At 57.4% G+C, this 27,668-nt stretch overlaps 1 protein-coding gene across 3 annotated transcripts in view; it reads left to right on the top strand.

Annotated features, from left to right (window-relative positions):
- Positions 1–27,668, top strand: part of LOC127581180 (unconventional myosin-Ic-like) — a 75,070-nt gene that overhangs the window by 12,946 nt on the left and 34,456 nt on the right. For 2 of the 3 annotated variants that reach the window (XM_052035271.1, XM_052035270.1), the window contains exon 2: positions 27,075–27,230. In XM_052035271.1, coding sequence (XP_051891231.1) covers positions 27,105–27,230 — 126 coding nt within the window. In that variant the 5' untranslated portion in view covers positions 27,075–27,104. Of the gene's footprint in view, positions 1–17,872; positions 18,150–27,074; positions 27,231–27,668 lie in introns of those variants that run through there. The other variant, XM_052035269.1, reaches the window with a different exon arrangement.

The raw sequence follows: 27,668 nt of genomic DNA, 5'->3' as shown, positions 1-27,668 counted from the left end.
AGTGAAGGCAGAAAATAAACCCAGATCAAGGATGTGTAAAACGTCAAAGCTCAAGGCTGCTGTCAATGCCCGAAGGGTTTGTAACACGAGAGAAGAGTTGATCACGAATTGTAACAGAGCAATATGATCCAATGACCTGTTGCAGGGTGACCAGGACTGGTACCCAATGTTCCAGGGTGTGTAATGTAGAAGAGGAAAGGGAGATGGGGTTGTCTCGGGGAAGGATCAGTGCGGTGCTGAGCCATGATGTAGAGGCAGTGGACAGTGAGGAACAGCAGGCGAGGATCAGATGGAGGTCATTGGGGAGAGGGAGGGGGGCTGGGGAGAGGGAAGGAGAGGGGCAGGGAGAGATGGAGTGGGGGAATGGGAAAGGGGGTGTGATTGGAAAGGGGGAAGGTGTGGGAGGGGAGAGGGATCTGTCCAACCTGCCTGGAGTGAGTGCTGCTCTGGGGGTGGGGGGGGGAGAGAGGTGGTGGGGGGAAGCACCTTGGGGGTGGGGGTGGTGTGTGGGTCAGGGTGGGGAGGAGCTGGGCTGGGGTCAGGCCCAGGGCTGGGCAGTGAGTTGTGTCACTCTCTGTCCTGGGCACCACATAACCTGACTCAAGTGCAGGACAACCTGCCCTCAGACAGCAGCAGGTATGCAGCTCCTCTGAATAATTCAGGAGCCAATCTTTGCAAAACTCAATCTCCCTTCAGGGCCTGAGCTGTGGACAAAAGCTGCCGAGTTTGAAAGTGACAGAGCTTGTTGAGCGGCAGGACCTGTGATTCTCATATATCCCACTGGTACCCACTCTCACGCCTGCTCTCAAACTTCACTCTGCTGTGCGGGTCCACATGTCAGCTCGGGATGGTGAGGCTCCCTGTGTTAGTCCCTGCTGAGGATGGGCTCTGGGGGCTGGAGTGTCCCCAGGGCCCTAGTGCCTGGGCCCCAGGCTAGATCGGGCTCTGGACAGGGACAGGTTCAGTCCCGAGCTGTGTGAAGTTTGTGACTGATCGCCACACACTTCGGTTGTATCCACTTTCCCTTGGCCTCTCCCACAACATCCAATCCAGCAGGCTCCTCCCTGTTCTCAGGAATACCTCCCACCTCCCTTCAATCCCTTTCTCAATTCCTCACTCCCACTACCACCTCAACCGGGGTAAGTGCATTTCCATTTATTTTTCCATAAATCACATTCAGTTGAAAGAAAGTATGAGTGACAGAAGGTGAGTGAGTGGATGCAGAGGTTGTGGTGTTCACAGTGTGTGTGGACTTGCTGCGGGAGATCTAGGTTCAGCAGACCAGGACACAGAACCCCACACGGGTCAGGGGTGGAGCATGGCTGGAGGGAGGGACTGAGGTCCAGCCACCTCTCCCCTCACTGAGGAGGAGGGAATGGGGCGTGGCTGGTCAGGGACTGACTGACATTAATTTAAATTTGTCAGAGTGAGGAGAGAGATTTGGAGACATTTCTTAGCATGCTTTGGGAGCAAATCAGCAACTTCCTCAGTTTGGGGGGAGAGGGGAGTGTGATTGGTGTTGGGGACTGATCCAGGGCTGTGGGGAGACTGCAGGGCAGTGGGATTTGTGTGGGGACTGATCCAGGGCTGTGGGGAGAGAGTGGGGCAGTGGGATTTGTGTGGGGACTGACACAGGGCTGTGGGGAGAGAGTGGGGCAGTGGGATTGGTTTGGGGACTGATCCAGGGCTGTGCGGAGAGAGCGGGGCAGTGGGATTTGTGTGGGGACTGATCCAGGGCTGTGGGGAGAGAGCAGAGTGGTGGTAGTGGTTTGGGGATTGTGCGATCATATTTGATTGTGTTCTGCTGCTAAGCAATGGACTGTTTTAGCAGTGTCGGGTTGCTGGGCCAGTGTTTGTCGGCGGCAGTGGCTGCACCGCTGTCATCACCGGGTTCCACATCTGTAAGTGTGTCGAACGGTTTGTGAGCCCAGCTCTGTGGAGAGAGTCAAAGTCTGCCTGTGAGCTGAGTCTCTTGCTGACGTGTAGTTCAGCTTCTGAAGTCACGATCCCAGCCTGTGATCCCTGAGAACACAGCCTTCCCACTAACACATCAGCAGCACCATGTGAAGGCTGTACACTCCCGGCGCCCACTTTCAAACCACACAACCTCTGAAGTTATTGCACCTTTAACGTTCTTGCCGGATGTCCCATCCCATCTCTGACCTGTCCTGGCCGATTGTACCTCCTGCCCTGGGATCTGTTTGATATTTTCTGGCAAGGCCTCAGTGCCCTGGGTGTGGTGATATCCCATGGTGACAAATGTTTCCTAGCCTCTCGTCAATATGTTCAACAGGTTAGTGCCTGGGTAAGTGCAGAGCAGCGAGGTCACAGGTCACCGGCTCTGGCAGCGAGGTCACTGGCCCAGGTGGTGAGCAAAGAACAGGTTGTGAGAGGAGAGCTGAGGCCGACCAGAGACAGAAAATCTTCTGGAAGTAGAGGGCACAGCTGAGGTATTGCCTGAAACCTTTACATCGGTCTACAATGGGGAAGGAAGGTGTCACTGAGACTCTGGATGGGGAAGGGGAGGCTGGTGACACAAAGTGGTAATCTCCTGGTCCAGATGGGATGTATGCTCAGTCACTGGGGGAATTACAAAAGCCCTGTACATAACCTCCTAAACATTGAGAATCGGGGGCAATGCCTGAGAACTGGAAAAACGCAAATCTTGTTCAATAAAGGGTGTTGGAATAAAACCCAATGACTACAGACCTGTCAATCAAATCAAAGTGGATTGTAAAGTTGTAGAAACAATGATCGGGCAGAATTTTCAATCCCGTGGACAAGTGGGTACTGATTAAAGAAAGCTGAAGGCAAATTATGACTAATTAACTTGAAGAGGATCAATAAGGGAAGTGTAGTTGATGTGATATATGGACTTCCAACAGGCATTTAATAAGGTGCCACATAACAGACTTGTCATCAAGACTGACGATCGTAAAAGGGGCTGTAGCAGTACAGATAGAAAATTGGCTGAGTAATTGGAAATTGTGGGGGGGGGGGGGAGGTGGTCTAGTGAAAGGTAGTTTATTGGTACGGGGTCAGAATGAAGACCACTGTTTTTCTAAATGTTCATTCATAACTTGTGCACTATCCAGAGCCGCAGAAGATACAAAACTGTGGAGGGCAGTTACAGGCTTGAGGGAGAGATGAAAAGGCTGGTGAAATGTGATACTGAGCAACGTGAAGTGTGGGATGTCAGCAGGAAGAATGAGAAGAGGCAAAGTAAATGGGGGGGAGCAATTGTAAATGAGTGCAAGAACGGAGATGTGCGTATGTGCACAGTTCAGTGAAGGGGGCAGGGCAGGGCAGGGTGAGGGAGCGGTTTAAAAGGCTGAGGTTGTAAACCAAAGTACAGTATATAAAATGCTGGTTGAGCCACAGTTGGAGTGTTGTGTCCTGTCTAATGCATGCTGTCTCCGCCCTGGGACACTGACAGGGCAGTGTGAAGGGAGCTTTACTTCATCTCTAACCCATGCTTATTAGTTATTTGAATTCTATTGTGTTGACAGGGAAATGTAGAGGGTGCTTCACTTTGTGTCTAACCCTTTTGTTTTTAAAACTAGATTATTTACATATATGTACATGCATGTGTAACATCTCCATCAGAATATACAAAATTCAAATTAAAACACAACCATCCTAGTCCAGGACACACTGTCTCCCCAGCAGCGTACACTGGTCCCAGATGATCTCCAGAGAACCAGTGGATACCATGTGCTCCCTCTCCAGGGATGGCCAGGCATGGAAGAGGGACAGGCAGTCAGCTCAGGCGGAACTCTGGACGGCCCACTGCCTGGACCTGTGAGTGGCCACCCTGGCCAGGCCCAGGAACAGACCGCCTAGGAGGCCCCCCATCTAACCCTCCCCCCTCCACACCCTGTCCCTGGTGGGAGATACACTGCCAGTGCCCGCCATTGGGGTGGTGCTCAGCGCACGGGGATCTCTGCAGGGTCCGAAGGTGGAGAGACCAATGACTGACTGCCATCCCCGATCGGGAGACTCGGAACCACGGTAGAGACCCAGAAGAAATCCATCAGCTTCTCCTGATCTAGACAGCAAAGATGGGTGCGGGACCAAGAGGTCACTGGTTGTGCTGTCCCTGCCCTGAGTGTGTGACGGGAAATGTGGGGGGAGCGTTACTTTGTATTGAGTTGGCGCTGAGTAGTCAGAATGAGTCAGAGAGGAAGCAGTCAGTGAGAAGCTTTCCTGCCAGTGGGAACATTCCAATTTGCAGCCAGTTGCTTGCTGACGCATAGTTCCCAACTTAAACACGGATGGGAAGAATGTGCAATATCTGATTAAATCTGCTCGGGACTGGAGGAAGGCAGGAGGCAACCTGTCCCTTTGAAATCCATCACTGAGTTACGCCATCCCCTCTCCCACAACCCAAACCCTCTGGAAGCCCTAATAACGTGTTTCACGTGACCATGGGACGTGTTCTGTCTGGGCTGCCCATGCATTGTTGCCCTGCTTGGTGGGGCCTCACTGCTCTAACCGGAATGGGGAGACGGAGGCAGAGCTGGGAAGAGCATGGCTGGTGCCAGTGTGTGCACCCCTTGCCCGGTGCTGCTCCCAACTAACAAAGGACTTGCCGGAGGAGTGGTTGGATTCCCAAGGAGGGGAGGGAAAGTTCCGGAGTGATGTTTGAACCGGAGGCTCTTGCTCTGGCCTCCCCTCGCTGATTCCAGTTGCAAGTTGTCTCAGTTTGAACTCGTTGCCCTTTTAAGGAGTCTCAGTATTTTTATTAAATTATTTTCTAAAAGAAACATTGTGTGGAATGACCTCACTTGTGCCCGAGTGTGTCTGTCTCCTCAGTTTCTCAATTCCTCCCCCACTAACATTTCAATGCTTACTTTTATCTGTACACTTTCTTTTTAAAATAAATGCTACTGAACCTGAGGAACAGGAGGTTCGGAAACTGTTTAAAAAATCCAAGTCAAATGGGTGGAGGTGGTGACTTTGTGGAGGAATTGTGCCCCTGGGTGAAGGGAAGGCACTGGGAGGAAAACTCTCCCAGCTGCTTGGCCTCCTCCTGTGCTCCAGAATTACATTAAGCCTGGGGTCACAGTTGGTAAGGAGGCCCCTAGTTCAGAGTGTGCCGGTTCCTCACTGCCTACAGGGGAAGTTGGGATCTCTGCTCAGTACCAGATCAGTCACAGCCCCTGCCCCACGTGGACCTGCGCACCACCTGTCCAAAATGGAAGGAAATACTGGAATCTATTTGGAGAACAACAAGAGGTCTGGCAGTGTCGTCAGGGATCTGTGAAAGGGAAATCATGTTTTACAAAGTTGTTTAAGTATTTTGAATTTGTAACTAGCAGAATAGATAAAGGTGAAAAGCTACTTATGATGTATTTGGACTTTGAGAGGCCTTTGATAAGATGCCTCTCAACAGATTATTACACAAAATTAGAGCAGGTGGGATTGGGATTGGTGTGGACTGAGGATTGGTCAATGAAAGTGGGTCAGTTTGCGTTGGGACCAGTGGGGTGCTGCGGGGTCAGTGCTGGGGCCCCAGCTCTTCACCATCTGCATCGATGGCTTGGACAGGGATCAGATGTAATGTCCCCTGGGTTACTAAGCTGGATTGTGGTGTGTGGGTTGTGAGGAGGATGCAGGGAGGCTTGGGAGATATGGACAGGCCACGTGAATGGGCATGGCCGATGGAATACAATATGGAAAATGAGAGGTCATCCACTTTGGTAGAAAAAGTAAAGAGTCATTACTAAATAGCAAGAAATTGATAGGTTGTTGTTCGGAGGGAGCTGCCTGTCTTTGTACACGAGAGTAAACGAGCAGGTACAGCAAGTAATTAGAAGGCAAGTGGTATGTTAGCCTTAACTGCAGGAGGGTAGACGTCTTAATGTAATTACACAGAGCCCTGGTGAGACTGAACATTGTCTACAGGTCTGGTCTCTGTACTGAAGGGAAGGGTGGGCTTGTGGTAGAGGGAGTGCAGCAGAGGTTCACCCATTGGTTCCTGGGATGGTTGGTCTGTCGTGTGAGGAGAGATTATCCAGACTGGAATGATCCTGTCGGGAGTGTCAGTGGATAGAGGTGACCTCAATGAAACATACAAAATCCATAAGAGGCTTGAGAGAGGAACGTGAGGGTGGTTGCCTTGGCTGTGGCCACCAAACCAGGGGTCCTAGTCTTGGAATAAGTAGCTGGCTGAGCTGTGGAGACTCAGTCACTGAGTGTACTTTGGGCAGAGAGCAATTGATTTCTTGATATGAGAAGACCCATGGTGTATAGTACAGGAGAGTGGGACTGAGGTACAGTGCAGTGGGCGGGAGGGTGGGTGACTAGGGTACGAGGGTGAAGGGGAGGGAGACCAGAGCTCCTGTGACCTGGAACGTGATGTCCGAAACTGTGGCAAAGCAGCTTCCTCTTCAAGGGGACTGCAGAAATAATGAAGGAACTCATTGGAAGACTCTCTGTAGAGCCAACTCCAGAAGGATGGGCCGATTGGCCTCCTGTTCCAGACTGCTCAGTGATTCCGTGCTGGTTGGCTGGGAATGACGGGAATGTTGTTCCTGGGTTTGGGGCTTGTTAACTGCAAATCCAGCTGTTGTCTGCCTTGAAGCTGATATTTGGACCGGTGACTAAAAGCTTGATCAAGCACATGGGGTGGGGGTGTGGTTGGTTGGGGGTGGGGGAAGGTGTGGTTGGAGGGGTGGGGGAAGGTGTGGTTGGGTGGGGTGAGGGTTTGGTTGGGGGGTGGGGATGGGGAAGGTGTGGTCGGGTGGGGTGAGGGTTTGGGTGGGGGTGGGGGAGGTGTTGGGAGGGTTGGGGGAAGGTGATGTTGGGAGAGGTGGGGGTGTGATTGGGAGGGATGGGGAAGGTGGTGTTGGGAGGGGTGGAGGAGGTTGGGGAGGGAGCTCCACTGCTCGGGGCCCAGCAGCGGTTGGCACCGGGTGGGACAGGAGAGACCGTTCCTTTCTGCATTGTAAACAACAGGCCCAGCACCCTGGTGGGAGTACCCGGTCTCCAGGCACTTTGTAACCTGGGGTTATGTCCTAAAGGGTTAATCTTTGTACATCCTCAAATCAAACGCCAAAAAAGGTTGTTTTTTTCACAATCCTCAGCTTGTACGATCCAAGTGTCCAGCCTGCATTATCGTGATCCAGAAATAACAGGCAAAGCACTGGTGTTCTAGTGGAGTTTAGAATTACTGGGTGCGGAGGAGGAGCTGGGGAATCTGTGCTGGGATTGATGGGTCTGTTCAGGGTGCCCCCGGGTGCAGGCAGTGGGACACTCGCCCCCGCCCCACACACGGGCTTTGTTTTATTTCTGGGGCTCTTGGACCGACCACACCTCGTTACAAAGTTAACACCACGTCTCCTCTGTAACGTTGCAGAGCTGGAATGGGGCAGACTCTGCAGGGAGGGACCCCAGCCTAACGCAGATCAGGCCCTTCGGCCCACCGTGGCTGGTCTGACCATGACGCCAATCCAATTCCGCCTGCCTGCCCACGGTCCGTCTCCCTGCCTCTTGTGTGTCTGCCTAAATGCCCCTTGTATGTTATGGTGTCTGCTTCCAGTGGGGCCTCCTGAAGGGCCGGCTGTGGGACAGTGTAAACTTCTCCCCTCCCTGCTGCCTACAGTACGGGCGCTACAGAAATGCAGGTGTTTGTGTGGGGAGCCGGGGATGGGGGGTTCGGCCTCCCACCGCTGGACGCCGTCGGCGCCACCGCTCCGTCCCCGGACCCGCTCGGCTGATGCGGGGCTTCCCTTAAAAGGAAATATCTCCGCTCGCTGCTCCCGTGCGGTGTTTATACAGATCAGAGTAAAGGTATGTGGGGGGTGGGGGGAGAGGAGGAGGGGCGAGGGAGGGAGATTGAGGAAGGAGGTGAAGAAGGGGCAGGGAAAGGGAGGAGTGAGAGACATAGTCGGGGGAGGGAGAGAGAAGTCGGGGTGGGAGTTGCTCTGGGGAATGAGCTGTGACTGAGGGGGTCTGTGGGGGGGTCTGTGGTGGGGAATCTGTGACTGTGGGGGTGAGCTGAGTGTCAGGGACAGGGTCCTGTGGAGGTGTCAGTGGGAAGGTATTGTTATTGGTTTATTATAGTCACGTACCGAGGTACAGTGAAAAACTTGGCTTGCATACCGATCCTACAGGTCAATTCAATACACAGTGCAGATGCATTGAGTCAGTACAGAGTGCATTGATGTAGTACAGATAAAAACAATAACAGTACAGAGTAAAGTGTCACAGCTACAGAGAAAGTGCAGTGCAATAAGGTGCAAGGTCACAACAAGGTAGATCGTGAGGTCATAGTCCATCTCATTGTATAAGGGAACCGTTCAATAGTCTTATCATAGTGGGGTAGAAGCTGTCCTTAAGTCTGGTGGTACGTGCCCTCAGGCTCCTGTATCTTCTACCCAATGGAAGAGGAGAGAAGAGGGAATGTCCCGGGTGGGTGGGGTCTTTGATTATGCTGGCTGCTACACCAAGACAACGAGAGGTAAAGACAAGAGTCCAAGGAGGGGAGACTGGTGTCCGTGATGTGCTGGGCTGTGTCCACAACTCTCTGCAGCATCTTGCGGTCCTGGGCAGAGCAGTTGCCATACCGAGCCGTGATGCATCCACATAGGATGCTTTCTATGGTGCATCGGTAAAAGTTGGTGAGAGTCAAAGGGGACAAACCAAATTTCTTTAGCCTCCTGAGGAAGTAGAAGCGCTGGTGAGCTTTCTTGGCCATGGCATCCACGTGGTTTGTCCAGGACAGGTTGTTGGTGATGTTCACTTCCAGGAACTTGAAGCTGTCAACCTTCTCGACCTCAGCACCACTGATGTAGACAGGTGTATGTACACCGCCCCCCTTTCCTGAAGTCAGTGACCAGCTCTTTAGTTTTGTTGACATTGAGGGAAAGGTTGTTGTCATGACACCATTCCACTAAGCTCTCTATCTCCTTCCTGTACTCCGATTCATCGCTGTTTGAGATACGGCCTACAACGGTGGTATCATCTGCAAACTTGTAGATGGAGTTAGAGCAGAATCTGGCCACACAGTCATGAGTGTATAGGGAGTAGAGGGCTGAGGACACAGCCTTGAGGTGCACCAGTGTTGAGAATAATCGTGTCGGAGGTATTGCTGCCTATCCTCACTGATTGCGATCTGTTTGTTAGAAAGTCAAGGATCCAGTTACAGAGGGAGGCGTTGAGTCCCAGGTCTCGGAGTTTGGTGACAAGCTTGCTTGGTATTATTGTATTGAAGGCAGAGCTGTGGTCAATAAACAATAGTCTAATGTAGGTGTCTTTACTGTCCAGATGCTCCAGAGCTGAGTGAGGGGTGTTGGAGCTGGTTTTGTTTGGATTAAGGGGTGCCTGGTCACTCCTTCCTTGACGGCCTTGATTGGGGCTAGTGCCCCCCCCGCCAACCCCCAAAGGTGGATGGGTGACGCTGTAAACCCTGCCCCTCTGATCATCCTGGAGTGGGGAATCGCATCAGAGCCACAGCTCCCGCTGCACTGAGGAGGGTCACTGTGGGAGGGGAAGTACTGAGGGAGGGTCACCACCATGGGAGGGGCGTTGCTGAGGGAGTGTCACACTGATGGAGCCCCGTGCTGAGGGAGCCCCACACTGAGAGAGGTGTGGTGCTGAGGGAGGGTCACCACTGAGGGAGCGCCACACTGTCATTAGCGGCACCATATAGGAGTTGTAACTTGAGTTCCCACCTGCTCTGGGTGGCTGTAGGTGGCCCCAGGGCCAGTAAGTTGAGGAGGGAAGGGGTTGAATACCGTGTTCTGTTGTGGCAGTCTCTGTACGGAATGTTTCCTCCGTTACACCTGGTGGCTGTAAGATGTTTCGGAACATGCTGGTGTTGTGGAGGCTCCTGACGAATGTTGTGTGTGCAGTGCACAGACTCCCACCCATCCTCCCCCACTGCCACTGGAGCGCAGGGTCCCTCCGCTGCACTCCAGCGTTAATGGAGGGTCCCTCTGCTGAACACCAGCATTAACAGGGAAGGGTTGGTTGGAGTCTGAGCTGCTGGCTCACGAGTTCCCGCGCAGCCGTGTTGTTGAGGAGAGGGAGATTGTCTGTGATTAGCATTGGCATCAGAGGTCCATTGTCAGAGCAGTCTGTGCCCAGTGGCACGGAGAGAGGGGAGCGTGGACAGGGCAGCCAGTGTCAGTGAGTCAGCAGTCTGTGGCCAGCCATGCACTGGTGACTCAGCTTATAACGATGCAGTTTGCTGTTTGAAACCTAAACAAGTTATCTGGCAGGCAGTCATCTGTTTAGGAATACAAGGACAGATGCATTGGAAGGAAAGGAGGCCATTTGGCCCTTCGTGACTGCTGCAACATTCAGTGCTATCTCAGTGGCTGCAGTCCCTGATTCACCTCTGTGTCCAAACTGCTTCTGTGTCCAAAAGCCTCTCGCTCTCAGCCTCCGGAGCTATTTGGGGAGGGGAGGGGAGGAACACATACTTCGAGTGAAATGTGGTCCTGAAGTGGATGGCACTGAGTTGTGCTCCGGGTTCGGTTCTGCCACTCAGTGCCGCCATTGCGTGCAGCGATGTGTCTGCCTCGTTCACTTCTGGTGGGCGGGGGGAGCACACCGGCATTTGTGGGACTGAGGGGCTTGTTACATCCGGAACCCCTCCCCTGGTGTCACTCACTCCTCGTGTACAAGTGTGCAAATATCAGACCTATCAGTTGACGTGTAACAGATTAAGCAGTGAACAGGCGGGTACATGTTGTATCAACAGATTTACCGGAGGGTGTGTAAATAACCATGACTGTGGTGCATGTGTGTGGAGTGGAAACGGGTGAGAACAGGGTTCTGCCAACCCCTGGACTGATCAGCCCCAGACCTCCATGCAGCGTCCCAATGTACAGCACACGTGGGTGTGAATCCCATCCCTCTCCTGGCATTCTACAGAAATAATTCTCACAGCAAACACCGTCCAGCCACTACAGAGCTGCATTCTCTGGGGAACAACCATTCACAGGCGCTAGATCTAGTGGCCAGGGGCAGCGTCATGGCCTGGGCGCTGGATCCAGTGGCGGGGGGAGCGTCACGGCCCGAGCACTGGATCCAGTGGCCGGAGGCAGCATCGTTGCCTTAGCGCTGGATCCAGTGGCATGACCCAGGCGCTGGATCCAGTGGCCGGGGGCAGTGTCACGGCCCAGAGGCTAGATCCAGTGGCTGGGGGCAGTGTCACGGCCCAGGCGCCGGATCCAGTGGCCGGGAGCAGTGTCACACCCTGGGCACTGGATCCAGTGGCCGGGAGCAGTGTTACGGCCCCGATGCTGGATCCAGTGGCCGGGAGCAGTGTCATGGCCCTAGCGCTGGATCCAGTGGCCGGGGGCAGTGTCACGGCCCAGATGCAGCAAACATTCACCAAGGTCCGACAATCGCTTGCACCTGAACTCCAAGCATGGGCCAGGACTTTCTGTAAAATACTGAGCTCTGAGGTGCAAGTTCAAGTGCTGGTGTTTATCTGGAGAAAGGCTCCCTTCTAATGACCTGCCCTCACACACCCAGTGACCAGCTGGGCCCCTGAGCTGCCCACAGAACGTTAGGGACACTCTCCATTCGCACTGAGAACATTGAAATGTGATTTTCCTGCAGACAGCCCCAAGCGGAACAGATGGTGGTGTAGGGTACAGTACGGTCATGTAGCGGTTACGTTACTGGATCAGCACCCAGAGGTCTGGGCTGTTGATTCCCAGAATCCCACCCTGGAATTTAGATTCATGATGGGGGTGAAAATATCCTGAGCGGTGGTGACCGGGTTTGTCGTAAACCACCATCTCACCCGCAGAATGTGCAATCCCAGCCTGGTCCTGCCTGCAGTCCCACCATGTGATCGGCTCCCATCCCTCTGCTCAGGGGCAATTGGGGATGGATGATGAATACTGGCAGGTCAGGCAGCATCTGTGGAGAGAGAAACAGCCAATGTTTCAGGTCGCGAACCTGTGACCAACCACCTGCAGTCAGTTATCAGGGAATGCTCGACACAGGTGAGGCAGTGGAATTGTGGGCAACTGGATATTTTTCGGGGATTGAAGGTTGGGAAGGAAACACTGGAGGATATTCGCAGCCTGTTTGCCAGTGATTTACCCTGTTTGCCGTTGGCCGATTAACCAACAGCCAAGCTGACAGTGGGAGCCATGGGCAGTGGAAAAATTCACACCGGTGTGAAAATGACACTGGTACCCCAGACGTGGCCAACCTCAGGAGCCAGACCCCTGTGTGACCCAGCCGGATTCTGCAGCATCGCCCTCCTCCCAATTCAGGCCAAACAAATTGGTATTGGTATTGGTTTATTATTGTCACCTGTACCGAGGTACAGTGAAAAGCTTGTCTTACAAACCGATCGTACAGGTCAATTCATTACACAGTGCAGTTACATTGAGTTAGTACAGAGTGCTTTGATGTAGTACAGGTAAAAACAATAACAGTACAGAGTAAAGTGTCACAGCTACAGAGAAAGTGCAGTGCAATAAGGTGCAGGGGTCACAACAAGGTAGATCGGGAGGTCATAGTCCATCTCATTGTATAAGGGAACTGTTCAATAGTCTTATCACAGTGGGGTAGAAGCTGTCCTTGAGTCTGGTGGTACGTGCCTCAGGCTCCTGTATCTTCTACCGGATGGAAGAGGAGAGATATCCCGGTGGGTGGGGTCTTTGATTATGCTGGCTGCTTCACCAAGACAACGAGAGGTAAAGACAGAGTCCAAGGAGGGGAGGTTGGTGTCCGTGATGTGCTGGGCTGCGTCCACAACTCTCTGCAGTTTCTTGCGGTCCTGGGCAGAGCAGTTGCTGTACCAAGCCATGATACATCCAGATAGGATGCTTTCTATGGTGCATCGGTAAAAGCTGGTGAGAGTCAAAGGGGACAAACCAAATTTCTTTAGCCTCCTGAGGAAGTAGAGGTGCTGGTGAGCTTTCTTGGCCGTGGCATCTGTGTGGTTGGACCAGGACAGGCTGTTGCCCATTAACATGTTCCCCAGTAAGCTGCTCGCTGACGGCTCACTCAGGACCACAGCAGGCAGTTTGACTGGAGTATTGGAAGACGAGGGCTACAAGCACTCAGCAGGTTGGGCAGCAGTGGTGCAGAGAGAAACAGTGGAAGGGCTCTCATCAGGATGGATTCAGAGCTGTTTGTCTGGGATTGGTCACTAGCTCTGTTCTAGAACACGGATCGGTACAGCATAGGAACAGGCCTTTCGGCCCACCATGTCTGTGCTGACCATGATGCCAGTGTAACTAATCCTATCCCCCTGCACATGATCCATCTCTCTCCATTCCCTGCCTGTTCACGTGTCTGTCTAAGTGCCTCTGAAATGCCTCCACCACCTGCCCTGGCTGCCCGTTCCAGGCACCCACCATCTGTGTGTAAAAGAAAACCTGCCCCACACATCTCCTTTAAACTTTCCCCCTCTCACCTTAAACCCATGCCCTCTAGAATTTGACATTTCTACCCTGGGAAAAGGACTCTGACCGTCTACCCTATCTGTGCCTCTCATAAACTTATAAACTTCTATCAGGTCTCCCCTCAGCCTCTGCCGCTCCAGAGAAAACAACCCAAGTTTGTTCAACCTCTCCTTATAGCACACGCTCTCCAATCCAGGCAGCACCCTGGTGAACCTCCTCTGCACCCTCTCCAAAGCCTCCACATCCTTCCTGTGATGCAGTGACCAGAAGTGCACACAACACTCCAAGTGTGGCCTGACCACAGTGTCACACAGCTGCAATGTGAGTTTCTGACTTGTACACTCCATGCTGTGACCGATGAAGGCAAGTGTGCTGTTTGCTGCCTAGAAATCTAGGCATCAGTTCCCAGAACCGTACCCCAGCCGAGAGGGCACTGCCTGTAGAGTCAGGAAGGTCACGTTTATGGCCAATCGCAACGTACCAGAGCAGGAACTGGCTGCTGCAGGGAGAGAGGCAGGGAGGTTGCAGAACTGTGTGCCCACTGGTGCCAAAGCAAAGGCCATCTCCAGGTAGCAGGGAGGGAAGGAGGACCACATTGTGAATGTTGGGAGGAGGGGTCGGCTGCTGGGATACTGGGAGCCAAGGAGCTGTGTCCCTGATGGGAATGGTTCCCATGGACGAGGGGAGGTAGGTTGGGAGAATGTGTGGCTGGCACACTGGTGTGCAAGTGGAGATGTTCATTTAAAGTAGATTGACCCCAGGGGTGGGGATCCTTTGCCCCTTTCTCCTCCCCTTCCCCACTCCCGTTTTCCTCCTCCCTTTCCCCCCTTTTTCTCCGCTCACAACCAGTTCTCCCCTCCTCTCCCCTCCCCCTACCTCCCTTCCTCCCCCTCCTCCCCTCTCCCCCCTCCTCTCCTCCCCCCTCCCCTCCCCTCCCCCCCTCCCCTCCCCCCTCCCTCCCCTCCCCTCCTCCCCTCCCCCCTCCTCCCCTCCCCCCCTCCCCTCCCCCCCTCCCCTCCCCCCCCCCCCCTTCCTCCCCTCCTCCCTCCCCCTCCTCCCCTCTCCCCCCTCCCTCTCCCCTCTCCTCTCCTCCCCCTCCCCTCCTCCCCTCCCCTCCCCCTCCTCCCCTCCCCCCCTCCCCCCCTCCCTCCCCCTCCTCCCCCCCTCCCTCCCTCCCCCCCTCCCTCCCCCCTCCCCCCTCCCTCCCCCCTCTCCCCCTCCCCTCCCCCCCTCCTCCCCCCTCCCTCCTCCCCCTCCCCTCCCCCCCTCCTCCCCTCCCTCCCCCCTCTCCTCCCCCCCTCCCCCCTCCTCTCCTCCCCCCCCTCTCCCCTCTCCTCCCCCCTCTCCCTCCTCCCCTCCCCCTCCTCCCCCCCTCTCTCCCCTCCCTCTCTCCCTCTCTCCCTCCCTCTCTCCCTCTCTCCTCCCTCTCTCCCCTCCCTCCCCTCCCTCCCTCTCTCCCCTCCCTCCCTCCCTCTCTCCCTCCCTCCCTCCCTCTCTCTCCTCCCCTCTCTCTCCCCTCCCTCCCGCGCTCCCTCCCTCCTTCCCCTACCTCCCTCCCTCCCTCCCGCTCTCCCCCTCCCTCCTCCCTCCCCTCCCTCCCTCTCTCCCTCTCCCCTCCCTCTCTCCCCCCCTCCCTCCCTCCCTCTCTCCCCTCCCTCCCTCCCTCTCCTCCATCCCTCTCCTCCCTCCCTCCCTCTCTCCCCTCCTCCCTCCCTCCTCGCCCTCCCTCCCTCCCTCCCACCTCCCTCCCCTCCACACCTCTCCCTCCCCTCCCACCTCCCTCCCCTCCACACCTCTCCCTCCCCTCCCACCTCCCTCCCCTCCTCTCCCCGCCCCCTCCCTCCCTCCCTCCCTCCCCCTCTCCTCCCTCCCTCCCTCCCTCCCCCCTCCCTCCTCTCCTCCTCCCCCCTCCCTCCCCCCTCCCCCCTCCTCCCTCCCCCCTCCTCCCTCCCCCCTCCTCTCCTCCCCCCTCCCCTCTCCCCTCTCCTCCCCCCCTCCCCTCTCCTCCCCCCCCCCCTCTCCCCTCTCCTCCCCCTCTCCCCTCTCCTCCCCCTCTCCCCTCTCCTCCCTCCTCCCCCTCTCCCCTCTCCCCCCCTCTCCCTCCTCCCCTCCCTCCCCTCCCCCTCCTCCCCTCCCCTCCCCCCTCCCTCCCCCCCTCCCCTCCCCCCCTCCCCTCCCCTCCTCCCCTCCCTCCCCTCCCCTCCCCTCCCTCCCCTCCCTCTCTCCCCTCCCTCCCTCCCTCTCTCCCCCTCCCTCCCTCCCTCTCTCCCCTCCCTCCCTCCCTCCCTCCCCTCCCTCCCCTCCTCCCCTCCCTCCCCTCCTCCCCTCCCTCCCTCTCTCCTCCCTCCCTCTCTCCTCCCCTCCCTCCCTCTCTCCTCCCCTCCCTCCCTCTCTCCTCCCTCTCCTCCCTCCCTCTCCTCTCTCCCTCTCCTCCCCTCCCTCCCTCCCCTCCCTCCCTCTCCTCCCCTCCCTCCCTCCCTCTCCTCCCCTCCCTCCCTCCCTCCCTCTCCTCCCCTCCCTCCCTCCCTCTCCTCCCCTCCCTCCCTCCCTCTCCTCCCCTCCCTCCCTCCCTCTCCTCCCCTCCCTCCCTCCCCTCCCCTCCCTCTCCTCCCCTCCCTCCCTCTCCTCCCCTCCCTCCCTCTCCTCCCCTCCCTCCCTCTCCTCCCTCCCTCCCTCACTCTCCTCCCCTCCCTCCCTCCCTCTCCTCCCCTCCCTCCCTCCTCTCCTCCCCTCCCTCCCTCTCCTCCCCTCCCTCCCTCTCCTCCCCTCCCTCCCTCTCCTCCCTCCCTCCCTCTCTCTCCTCCCTCCCTCCCTCTCTCTCCTCCCCTCCCCTCCCTCTCTCTCTCCTCCCTCCCTCCCTCTCTCTCTCTCCTCCCCTCCCTCCCTCCCTCTCTCTCTCTCCTCCCCTCCCTCCCTCCCTCTCTCTCTCTCCTCCCCTCCCTCCCTCTCTCTCCTCCCCTCCCTCCCTCTCTCTCCTCCCCTCCCTCCCTCCTCTCCTCCCCTCCCTCCCTCCCTCTCCTCCCCTCCCTCCCTCCCTCTCTCTCCTCCCCTCCCTCCCTCCCTCTCTCTCCTCCCCTCCCTCCCTCTCTCTCTCCCTCCCTCTCTCCCTCTCTCTCCTCCCTCCCTCCCTCCCTCTCTCTCCTCCCCTCCCTCCCTCCCTCTCTCTCCTCCCCTCCCTCCCTCCCTCTCTCTCCTCCCCTCCCTCCCTCCCTCTCTCTCCTCCCCTCCCTCCCTCCCTCTCTCTCCTCCCCTCCCTCCCTCCCTCTCTCTCCTCCCCTCCCTCCCTCTCTCTCCTCCCCTCCCTCCCTCCCTCTCCTCCCCTCCCTCCCTCCCTCTCCTCCCCTCCCTCCCTCTCTCTCTCTCCTCCCCTCCCTCCCTCCCTCTCTCTCCACCCCTCCCTCCCTCCCTCTCCTCCCCTCCCTCCCTCCCTCTCTCTCTCTCCTCCCCTCCCTCCCTCCCTCTCTCTCCTCCCCTCCCTCCCTCCCTCTCCTCCCCTCCCTCCCCCTCTCTCCTCCCCTCCCCTCCCTCTCTCTCCTCCCCTCCCTCCCTCTCTCTCCTCCCCTCCCTCCCTCCCTCTCTCTCCTCCCCTCCCTCCCTCCCTCTCTCTCCTCCTCCCCTCCCTCCCTCCCTCTCTCTCCTCCCCTCCCTCCCTCTCTCTCCTCCCCTCCCTCCCTCCCTCTCTTCCCCTCCCTCCCTCCCTCTCCTCCCTCCTCCCTCCCTCTCTCTCCTCCCCTCCCTCCTCCTCTCTCTCCTCCCCTCCCTCTCTCTCCTCCCTCCCTCCCTCCCTCTCTCTCCTCCCCTCCCTCCCTCCCTCTCTCTTCCTCCCCTCCTCCCTCCCTCTCTCTCCTCCCCTCCCTCCCTCCCTCTCTCTCCTCCCCTCCCTCCCTCCCTCTCTCTCCTCCCCTCTCTCCCTCCCTCCTCTCTCCTCCCCTCCCCTCCCTCCCTCCTCTCTCTTCCTCCCCTCCCTCCCTCCTCTCCTCCTCCTCCCTCCCTCTCTCCCTCCCTCCCTCCCTCTCCTCCCTCCCTCCCTCCCTCTCTCTCCCTCCTCCCTCCTCTCCCTCCTCCCTCCTCCTCCCTCCCTCCCTCCCTCCTCCTCTCTCCCTCCCTCCCTCCCTCCGCCTCCCCTCCTCCCTCCCTCCTCTCTCTCCCCTCCCTCCCTCTCTCTCTCCTCCCCTCCCTCCCTCCCTCTCTCTCCTCTCCCTCCGACCCCCTCCCTCTCTCTCCTCCCCTCCCTCCCTCCCTCTCTCTCCTCCCCTCCCTCCCTCCCTCTCTCCTCTCCTCCCCTCCCCTCCCTCCCTCTCTCTCCTCCCCTCCCTCCCTCCTCTCTCTCCTCCCCTCCCTCCCTCCCTCTCTCTCCTCCCTCCCTCCCTCCCTCTCTCTCCTCCCCTCCCTCCCTCCCTCTCTCTCCTCCCTCCTCCCTCCCCTCCCTCCCTCCCTCTCCTCCCCTCCCTCCCTCCCTCTCTCTCCTCCCCTCCCTCCCTCCCTCTCTCTCCTCCCTCCCCAGTTAGTTCAGACTTGCTGTAATGTTTTGCTGTTCCCTCTCCTGGACAGGCTCCAGCGGGCGGGGCGGCTCCGGGGAGGGAGAGAGGGAGGGAGGGACCGTGTGAGTGAGGCAGGGAGAGGGAAAGGGAGGCAGCGGACCGGGAGCCTGTCACCGGCGGCACGGGGGGACAGACGGAGTCGGGGCGGCGTCCGGCCGCGGGGAACCCGGAGCCCATCGTCTGGGGACGGAGCGGGATGAAGTTCCGCGGAGGCCCGGCCGGGGTAAGCGCGGGGGGGGGGGGGGGGGCGAGGGGTGGGGTCCAGGGCGGGACGGGTTTATGCCCCCCACCCCCGACCCGCACCGATCCTCCGTTAACCCTTTGCTTCCCCTTCTGTCCCGGGACAACGGGTCCCCTACCCGCACCGTGCGCCCCCCCCTCTGCGGGCCAGTCCCCCCCACCCACCAATCACTGCTCCTCGTCACTGGACATTTCCCCCCTCCCCGGCCAACACCCCCTCCCCTTGTGATTTCTCTCCACCCCCTCCCCCACATGGTGACCATCCCCCGCCAACAACTCCCTGTGTCTTTTCCTCCTCACATCGTCTCCCCACCCCCCCCCCCCAGATCCCTGGGACTACTCCCCCTTCCCATTCATTGCCCACCCCCTCACTAGCCTGCCCACCTCCACGCCAATAGGGACAGGCATCGGGCAGCGGAGCCTGTCTGGGGTGACTACTCGATCGTCCCAGTCAGTGAGTTCTGAGGGAAGACCACCCTCCAGACCCTCCTCCTCCCCCCCCCCACCCCCAGTGCCCGCAGACACCCCCAGCATTTATTGGCCATCCCTAACGGCCCTTCAGGGTGGGGGTGAGTCACCAGACCCTCTGCAGCCCCCCCCCCCCCCCTCCCCCCCCCCCGTGAAGGTGCTCCCGCAGCACTGGTGGGGAGGGAGTCACAGGGTTCGGACCCAATGACGGTGAAGGAGCGGTGACAGCGGTGGTGTTCCCCTGCCACTGGTGGGAGAGCTGGTGGGTTTGGGAGGTGACGTATGTGGACTTCTGCTGTGCATGTTGCCCACTGACAGGTTGGGTCCCAATGCCCTCGGGCACTGAGTGGCCGTGCTCCAGTGTAGCTGTGACACAGCCTGCAACTGTGCAGCTGTGGGGAAACGGGTTGGAAGTGCCTGGTGAGGTGACCGGTGGTGTGGGACAGGATGGCAGCAACCTTGTATGGTGATCAGATTGTCCCAACAAAACGTGGATTCTGGAGCTGGACACAGCAGAGCCCTGGAGGACATTGAGGGTGGAGCTGGGGTTGGGCACGAATATTCACAGGTGCGCTCCTTGTCAGAGTGCAACAGTGAGCGTTGGTCAGAAGGGAAGTGGAGCTGTTGAAGGTTGCCCACATCACAAGGTTTTATCTGATGAAGTGGTGGGACTGGAACCAGTGGGTGAGACACGGACAGGGAGCTCACTGCTGACTTTGTGGTGTGTGCGGAGGTGTGTGTAGCCGGGACCTGGCACCACTCCTGACGTTCCCGGCTCAGACCCTCCCTCCCACCAGTGGGTCCACTGCAGCCCCACCCAAAACAGCAGGGAGTTTCTTCATGCACCTTCACCGGTGGCCTGAGGGGTGGCACTTCTTGCCCATGAGCTGCCACAGCCCATGCCGAGATGGTCTCTGTGCCACAGCCTTCGCTGGCATGGTTTGTACCAGTGCTGGCATTGCCCAAGACTTTTCCAGCAGCCTCGGACACTGGGACGTGGAGGATTATTTTTAGATTCCAGATATTTATAACTCCCTCTTGTGACCAGAGGCTCTCAGTGATTTTTCTGGTTTGGAGACTTCAGGCGATGTTGTATTGTGAAGCAATGGAAGGGAAGATGTTCCAACTTGGCCACGATTGATGTAATAGAATCATAGCAACTGCAGTAAATTAACAGGCCATTCGATCCATCGTACCTATGCTGTCCCTCACGCCAGATCACGTTCTGCGGCCACATTCCCAGCGTATTTTTGTGTATTTCTCTGTTGCTGCTTGAATCGGTAAATCTGGTTCAGTTTGTGGTTCTGATGCCAAAGCAAATAAATTCTGGAATGTGTCACATGCTGCATTGCAATTGCAATTGGCGGTGAATGGCTGCCTCTGTTTTTGTGTCTGCCTGCTGCCTCTTGTGCATGTCTGTATCTGTACGTGTGTGGCTATCTGCCCCTGTGTGTGTCTCAGTGTGTTTCTGTGTGTGTCCCTATCTCTCAGTGTGTGTCTGTGTACCTGTCTGTCTCAATGTCTGTCTGCCTGTGTGTGTATCTGTGTGCCTGTCTCAGTGTCTGCCTGTGTGTGTGTGCGCGCATCCCTATTCTCCCAGGTACTCGGTGTGTCACTTGGGATCCCGCTGGGTCTGTGTGTAACTGAGAAGATGTTTCTGTGGGAGTTGTATCAGACCTGTGCCCAGGCTGCAGCTTGGACATTGCTGAGTATCCTGCCTCAGTGACCTGGGTGATGTAATCACACCCAGCCGCTGGCCTCAGGCACTCCCTCTCTGTTACTGCCACACACATGTTGAAACGCTCCTTGAACAATGCTGTTTCTGTAGACCTGCCCATTCCTGCATTGTCACTGTGCCAGCTGGTTCCAAACACTCCACATTTGCAGGAAGGATCTAAAAATGACTCCACTCTGAAGTGTTTAATGGTAACTGTCGGCCAGAGACTAGGGTGGGGTCACAGCAGGAGTTACAGAAGATTTCAGTCTAAAATCCACAGACTGCACTGTCAAATGAGGGATCAACTCCAGTCTAATATTGTGTGGACTCAGCCCTTGTACACCCTTTGTGTGTGTCCCAGTGTGGGCTCCAGTACCCTGTGTGTGTGTGTCAGTGTGGGCTGCTCTGTGTGTGAGTGTGAGAGGCTTGGCTCTGTGTCCCACTGCCTGTGTCGGCGGCTGTGATCTCCGTGCAGTGCTGGAGCTGCCGGCCCACTGATAGAACTGTTGAGGCGCTGTGAGCTGTGAGGTCGGAGATGATTGTGCAGTACCTGTCACCACCCCCAGGTAGACCTGAGCCTCGACACCCACCTCTGCCGAGTGCAGTCACTGTCACAGCTAATGCGGCACTGGTTTGTGCACAGTAAGCTCCTACAGACAGTGGTTGTCAGTGGTGGGGATCGAGTGACAAATGTGGAGTGGTGCTGATGCATGGCAGGGACCGGCTCTGGGCAGTAGTATCTGCAGGAGCTGTGGTGCCGGTATCTTCCACTGTCCAGCCGGGGAGACCGCACTGGTGTGCACAGGCTGCTGCCATTCCTGGCCTCGCCCAGCGCTCCATCTGAGCCGGCCCGTGTTCCACGTGTGGGCGCTCTGTGTCCACATGCAGTGACCCACGTCCCTCAGGGCGCCCCTGCAGCCAGTACTGTGGTCTGGGGAGATGAAGGTTCGTTTCACTCTGCTCCATCCACACGTGAACCTGACGTGTTCCTGCCCAGAGCTCGGAGTGTGTGGGCGCTGGTCTCAGCCCTCCTCTCCATGCTGGCGCTTCTGTCCCACCACCAGGTTCTTCAACTCCTTCCCCCCCCCTTGTGGAGTTGTACAGCTTTCCCACAGCCCCTCCTCACGGATTCTCCGCACAGTCCTTCTGGGCTCCCCTCTAGCACTAGTCAGACTGAAGCCCTTCGTTGTGACCCGGGGCCGCTGGAACACTGGCCTTCCTCACGTGCACCCTCCCAGCACCCAGGAATCCCTCCCTCATCCCAGGAAGCCCCTCGCCTCTCCTCTACTGCCAGGGACCACCCCACCTTCCCCAGCCTTGCTCCTGATTCACTGGCCTCTCCAGTGGTGGGAGCCACTAACTGGAGGGTCGGTGAGGTTCCCTGTTTGCTGCAGTGGGTAGTGTCACTCGGAGCGACGGGCATTCTCAACAGCGTGCCTGTCCTTGTATCTGCGTGCCTTGTACACGCTCATGCACACGGAGAGGGGGGAGGGGGTGGGGATGTTTAAAGACACAAGATCTTCAGTAAGATCACAGCTCTCCCCACCCCTCGCCCACTTTCCCAGCCTTGTGTCCATTAGTGCCCAGACATAAACAGAACCCATGCAAGGTGAAGCTCGGTGTCCGAAGACCCACGGTCTCTGTAGGAGGAATCTCTGGTGAGTCACCACCCCAGCCACAAGGACTTGGGGAAGCTGATGCAGAATTCTGGGATTATACCCCAGTGTTTGCCGAATTGTCAAACGAAAGTGTTTGTAAACACCGCGCATTCCCTCTCACTTCTCCTACCTACCTCCAGCCAGGTGGACACTCCCCTCCAGTGGCTCCCGGGCACAACAGAGTCCCAGCTGGGCTGGGGGCAGGGTCCTGGCTGGGACTAGGGCAGGATCCCGGCTACAGTGGGCAGTGTGAGTGTCCGGAAGCTTGGCAGCTGAGTGTGTGGCCTCTGGTGATGGCCACCATTCCTGGGGAATGTGGCAGTAATTCCTGCAGGGAACATGGGCACGTTTGAGCAGATTTGTTAGAGAGAATGTTCTGTTTACACCGTGTAGTGTTTGTAAGTTAACTCTGGACTTATTACTGACCCACATTAAACCAGAGAAATTTGATTTGAAGTGAGATGGACGACTTTTTTAAAAATGTCCATTTTTTTAAGGCTGTTGTGAGTGATCCCGTGAGACGGGGTCTCCACCCACACCGCCCACCCCCCTCTGCCCATCCCCCCCCTCAGAAACCTGCTTCCGTCACCCCTCATCCCTCGTTCAGTATGGGGCAGCCTCATTCAGCATCTCCTGATAGGACAAGCCCTTCATCCGAGGAATCCGCCTCGCTGCCCCGGGACAGGGGTGTCTTGCTCCAAGTGCAGAGACTGCAGCCAGGGCTGCGGAGGTGCTCCAGCTGAAGCCCCGCCTGTGCACTGGTTCTGCACGTTGCAATGCAGTGGAGTGTTTAAGCTTGGGGCTCTGTGGTACCTATTGCCCTCAGTCACTGACTGGGAGGTGGGATCACACCAGACCTGCTGTGGTGGCCCCTGTAATGTTTTTGGGTGATTGTTCTGTCATTTGTCATGTTTCAGCTCTTAGAACATAGAACAGTACAGGCCCTTCGGCCTACCATGTTGTGCTGACTTATTAAACACCTACCCCACGATCAATCTAACCCTTCCCTCCTGCACAGCCCATAATCCTCCATTTTTCTTACATCCATGTGCCTGTCTAGGAGTCTTTTAAATATTCCTATGGTATCAGCCTCTCCCACCACCCCCGGCAGTGCGTTCCAGGCACCCACCACGCTGATAAAAATCTACCTCTGACATCTCCCTAAACTTTCCTCGTCTGACTGTAAGCTGACGTCCTCTGGTATTGGCCATTGCCGCCCTGGGGAAAAGGTGCTGGCTGTCCATCCTGTATATGCCCCTCATAATCTTATACACCTCTGTCAAGTCGCCCTTCATCCTCCGATGCTCCAAAGAAAAAAGCTCTAGCTCACTCAACATTTCCTTATAAAACATGTTCTCTAATCCAGGCAGCATCCTGGTAAATCTCCTCTGCACCCTCTCTAAAGCTTCCACATCCTTCCTATAATGAGGTGACCAGAACTGAACACAATACTCCAAGTGTGGTCTAACCAGAGTTCTGTAGGGCTGCAATATCACCTCGCGGCTCTTGAACTCAATCCCATGACTAACGAAGGCCAGCACACCATACACCTTCTTAACCACCCTACCAACTTGCGTGGCAACCTTGAGGGATCTATGGACTTGGACCCCAAGATCCCTCTTTTCCTCCACACTGCTAAGAATCCTGCCATTAACCTTGTACTCTGCCTTCAAGTCGGACCTTCCAAAGTGTATCACTTCACACTTCTCTGGGTTGAACTCCATCTGCCACTTCTCCGCCCAACTCTGCATCCTGTCTATATCCTGTTGTAATCTACAGCAACCTTCTACACTATCCACAACACCACCAACCTTCGTGTCATCAGCAAACTTACTAACCCACCCCTCCACTTCCTCATCCAAGTCATTTGGGTCCCAGGACAGTTCTCTATAGAACACCACTAGTAACTGACCTCCAGGCAGAATACTGTCCATCTACTACCACCCTCTGCCTTCTGTGGGCAAGCCAATTCCAAACCCACGCAGCCAAGTCTCGTGTTTAATCTTCGTGGTTGGATGCCAGGTGAGCTTGTGTTTGTAGTCGTTAGCTTTTGTAAGTTCAGTCGTTTTGTTCACATCCCTTGTAAGAACAAGTTTTGTTGCTGCCTCGTCTCCGGTTCCCAGGGAGGGAGTCTCCCTCAGAGCAGGCAGTTTGCCCCCAGAGCTGTGCCGGGTGCAGATGGTGCTGGGAGTGGGGCATCGCTGTGTGTCTGGGCAGTCACAGTACTGGGGTCTTGGAGAGGGAGCGAGGGAGGACTGACTGAGAGGAGCTGTGTGGGAACTGCAATCCACCGTGCAGGTGGAGTGATGCAGGGAGCCACCTGGCATGCATGGGTGCCCCTGCAGTGACTGCTACGGTGGGCTGTACCTGTGTGCACCACCCATCGCTGCTTTACTGTGTCTGTAGCACCACAGGTGAGCTGCTGGGCCCATGCACTGGATGAATCCCCACCACCACATTCCACCGTGCAGCCCGGTCCCGGGGCATCTCTCTGCCAGTCTCCTCGGGGCCCACTCAGGGTTTCGGGAGGCAGTGTTACCCCTGTCCAGGCACTTTGGTCTGCCCAGGGCAGCTGAGAGACCCTGCACGGGCGGGGCTGCCGTCCGGTGTAGTCCGGGGTGGGGCTGCCGTCCGGTGTAGTCCGGGGTGGGGCTGCCGTTCGGTGTAGCCCGGGCTGGGGAAGGATGTCCACACAGACTGACAGTGGCTGCAGCTTCGTACAGGGTTCATACAGCAACAGCTCTGCAGAGACGGGGCTGAACCTTTGCTCCAAACCTTGGCTTGATATCAATTAACACTTTTGTTTATAATCCCTTTATCAGGAACACTGATCGCGTTGTAAGATCAGTGCTGCTTGGGTTGCAAGTCCATGCCACAACATTAGACCAACAGAACCTGTGCTGATGTGTTTGTAGCTTCAACAGTGCTGGTGGTGTGTTGCTTTGTGCAGTGCGGGGACTGCTGCACTGGTGGTGTGTTGCTATGTGCCTTGCGGGGACTGCTGCACTGGTGTCTACAGCCGTGCGACCTGCTCCAGCTGGCCCTCATACACACCCTGGTGTCCTCTGTGTTAGCTGAGGAACACGTTGCTCCCTTTGCACCCAAGCCCTCACCAGCAGACGCACAAGTTAATGTTTAATGAACCGTGGCGGCTGACTGATCCTTTCATCCTTTGCCCCAACCCTCGGTACACACTTGTGAGCCAGGCGCTGTCTCCAAAACAAGGCTCCCAGATGCCCACAGCAACACCCAGTGCCAGGACATGGACGGTACAGGGTGAATGTTCCTCCCACTGCCTCGTCAGACACTCCCAGGATGGTGTGGAGACATCTGTGCCCCATCCTGGTACTGAGTGGGAGAGGTTGCGGCCGCTGTCTGAGTGTTTGAAGCAGCTGCTCATGCTTCAGCCCCACGCCCCTGATCCCTGGACACCTGATGTAGAGGGGGTTTGTCTGAGGCCACCTCTTGCCTCTCTTCTGAGGCTACACCTGTGCCTGGGTATTCCCGGAGAGGGAGCTCATGGTGTCCGCTGGCTCTCGGGGGGCCTCCCGGGACCGGTGATGGGCTGGAGTGGGGACGAGGGGAACAGTATTCGTAGAACATTATTTGGTGGCCACAGCTCTGGAGGGGCAAGTCACTTGGGCTGGCTGGGCTGACTGTGGAGTGGCCGGGGCTTTCTGGGGCGTTCTGGGATGGAAATACATGTGGCTCCTGGGGGGGGGGGGGGGAAGGGGATCGGGCAGTTGACCCCCTCATTGTCCTCTTCCCTAAGAGGGGCGATCCCTGCCTCCTGAGGAACTGGCATCCAGTCTCCCTCCTCAGCATGGATTACATGATCTTTTCTGGGCCCTGTCCACCCATCTGGGTATCTTGGTGGGGGGGGAAGGGGAGGGACCGGTTCTCAAAGTGTGTGGGTCCCGTCCCCCCCCGCTCCCTTTCTCCTTCCATGACTGTGGAGAGACCGCAGATTCTGTGCTAAGTTGTCCCTTTGCTCCTGGCCCCACCCTCGCCCAGTTTCTTGCAGTTTGTGATCTTCCTGAGTGCAGCTTGTTGTGGTTTTCACACCCTTGGGGTGTCCCACAGGGCAGCACAGCTGATGGAAGAGTTTGTGACCTGCTGTTGTTTGTGTTCTGATTCTCCCTCACGTCACCTCTGTGGTATTCGCTGATGGCGGCACAGATTGGGCTCAAAGTTGGGAGCGACATTCCCATCATATTTCCTCAGTTCATTAACCAGTCGGCCTCAGGTTTTGTGCTGTCTGATTGCTGCATCTGAGTCTTGTCGAATGTGCTTTAGCTGCTGATCTGTACATTCGCTGCACTGCCTGCTGGTGACGGGGACATGCCCCGGGGGTGACCCACAGGGTCACTCAGTCCTGGGACTTGTTCCTCCCTGGGCTCTGGTCTCTCACCTTCCTCGTGAACCCAACCCAGACTTGCCCCTCCTGCTCGGCACCCAGCCGGCCCTCTCCCCTCGCCTCGCCTCCAGCCGGCCCTCTCCCCTCGCCTCGCCTCCAGCCGGCCCTCGTCCCTCCCTCCCCCTCCTGCTCTCTACTCCCTCCCTCCCTCCTCCTGCTCCCTCCTCCTCCCTACTCCCTCCCTCCTTCCATTCTCCTGCTCATGCCCTCCTCACTCCCTCCCTCTCTCCATCCTCTTCTCCCTCCCCACTCCCAGCTGAGGTTTGGGCGCGGATGAATTTGGAGGTGGGAGTGGGGATGGGAGGGTGGATCTCCAGCGCAATGGGTAGTGCTGCTGCCTCACCACACCACAGACCTGGGTTCGATCCCGACCTCCGGCACTGTCTGTGTGGAGTTTGCACGTTCTCCCTGTGACCCCTGCAGGTTTCCCCCGGGGCTCCGGTTCCCTCCCACATCCCAACGCCGTGCGGGTCGGTGGGTTAATCGGCCGCTGTAGATCGTCCCCAGTGTGTGGGTGAGGGGTAGAATCAGGGGGAATTGATGGGAATGCGGGGAGGATTAGTGTAAGTGGGTGGTTGGTGGTCGGCAGGGACTGGATGGGCCGAAAGGCCTGTGCTGAGTGACTCCATGACTTTGCTTCCCCCACAGGCCCAGGGAGGCGAGCGAGCACGTCTGGCGATGGAGGGGGCTCTGACCGCCCGGGACCGTGTTGGGGTGCAGGACTTCGTCCTGTTGGAGAGTTTCACCAGCGAGGCGGCATTCATCGAGAACCTGCGCAAACGCTTCAAAGAGAGCCTGATCTATGTGAGGGCGTGTCCTCCATCCGCCCCGACCGTTACCCCATACGTCCCCACCCCACGTCCACCCACCCGTACCCCCTCCCCCCCACCCACTTCCCCACCTGTCCCCCGTACCACCCCCCTAACCTGTCCCCTCTCCCCCCTCCCCCCACCCACCCGTTCCCCCCCTCCCACCTCCCCACCCACTCTTATTACCCCACACATTGTACCCCTCCCTCATCCCTGTCCCCACCTCAACCCCCCCCCCAGCACGGGCCAGGTGTGCGCCCCGCAGCTCCCCCCCCCCCCCCAGCACAGGCCAAGTGTGCACCCCGACCCCCTCCCCGCCCTCCCTCACAGTGCGGGCCTGGTGTGCGCCCTGCCCCACCCCACCCCCCAGCGCGGGCCTGGTGTGCGCCCTGCCTCCCCCCACCCAGTGCGGGCCTGGTGTGCGCCCCGCCCC

The sequence above is a fragment of the Pristis pectinata genome, chromosome 21, assembly GCF_009764475.1.
Source record: "Pristis pectinata isolate sPriPec2 chromosome 21, sPriPec2.1.pri, whole genome shotgun sequence".
NCBI lineage: Eukaryota > Metazoa > Chordata > Chondrichthyes > Rhinopristiformes > Pristidae > Pristis > Pristis pectinata.
The sequence above is the reverse complement of the archived record's forward strand: the minus strand, read 5'-3'. Positions and strand labels throughout refer to the sequence as shown.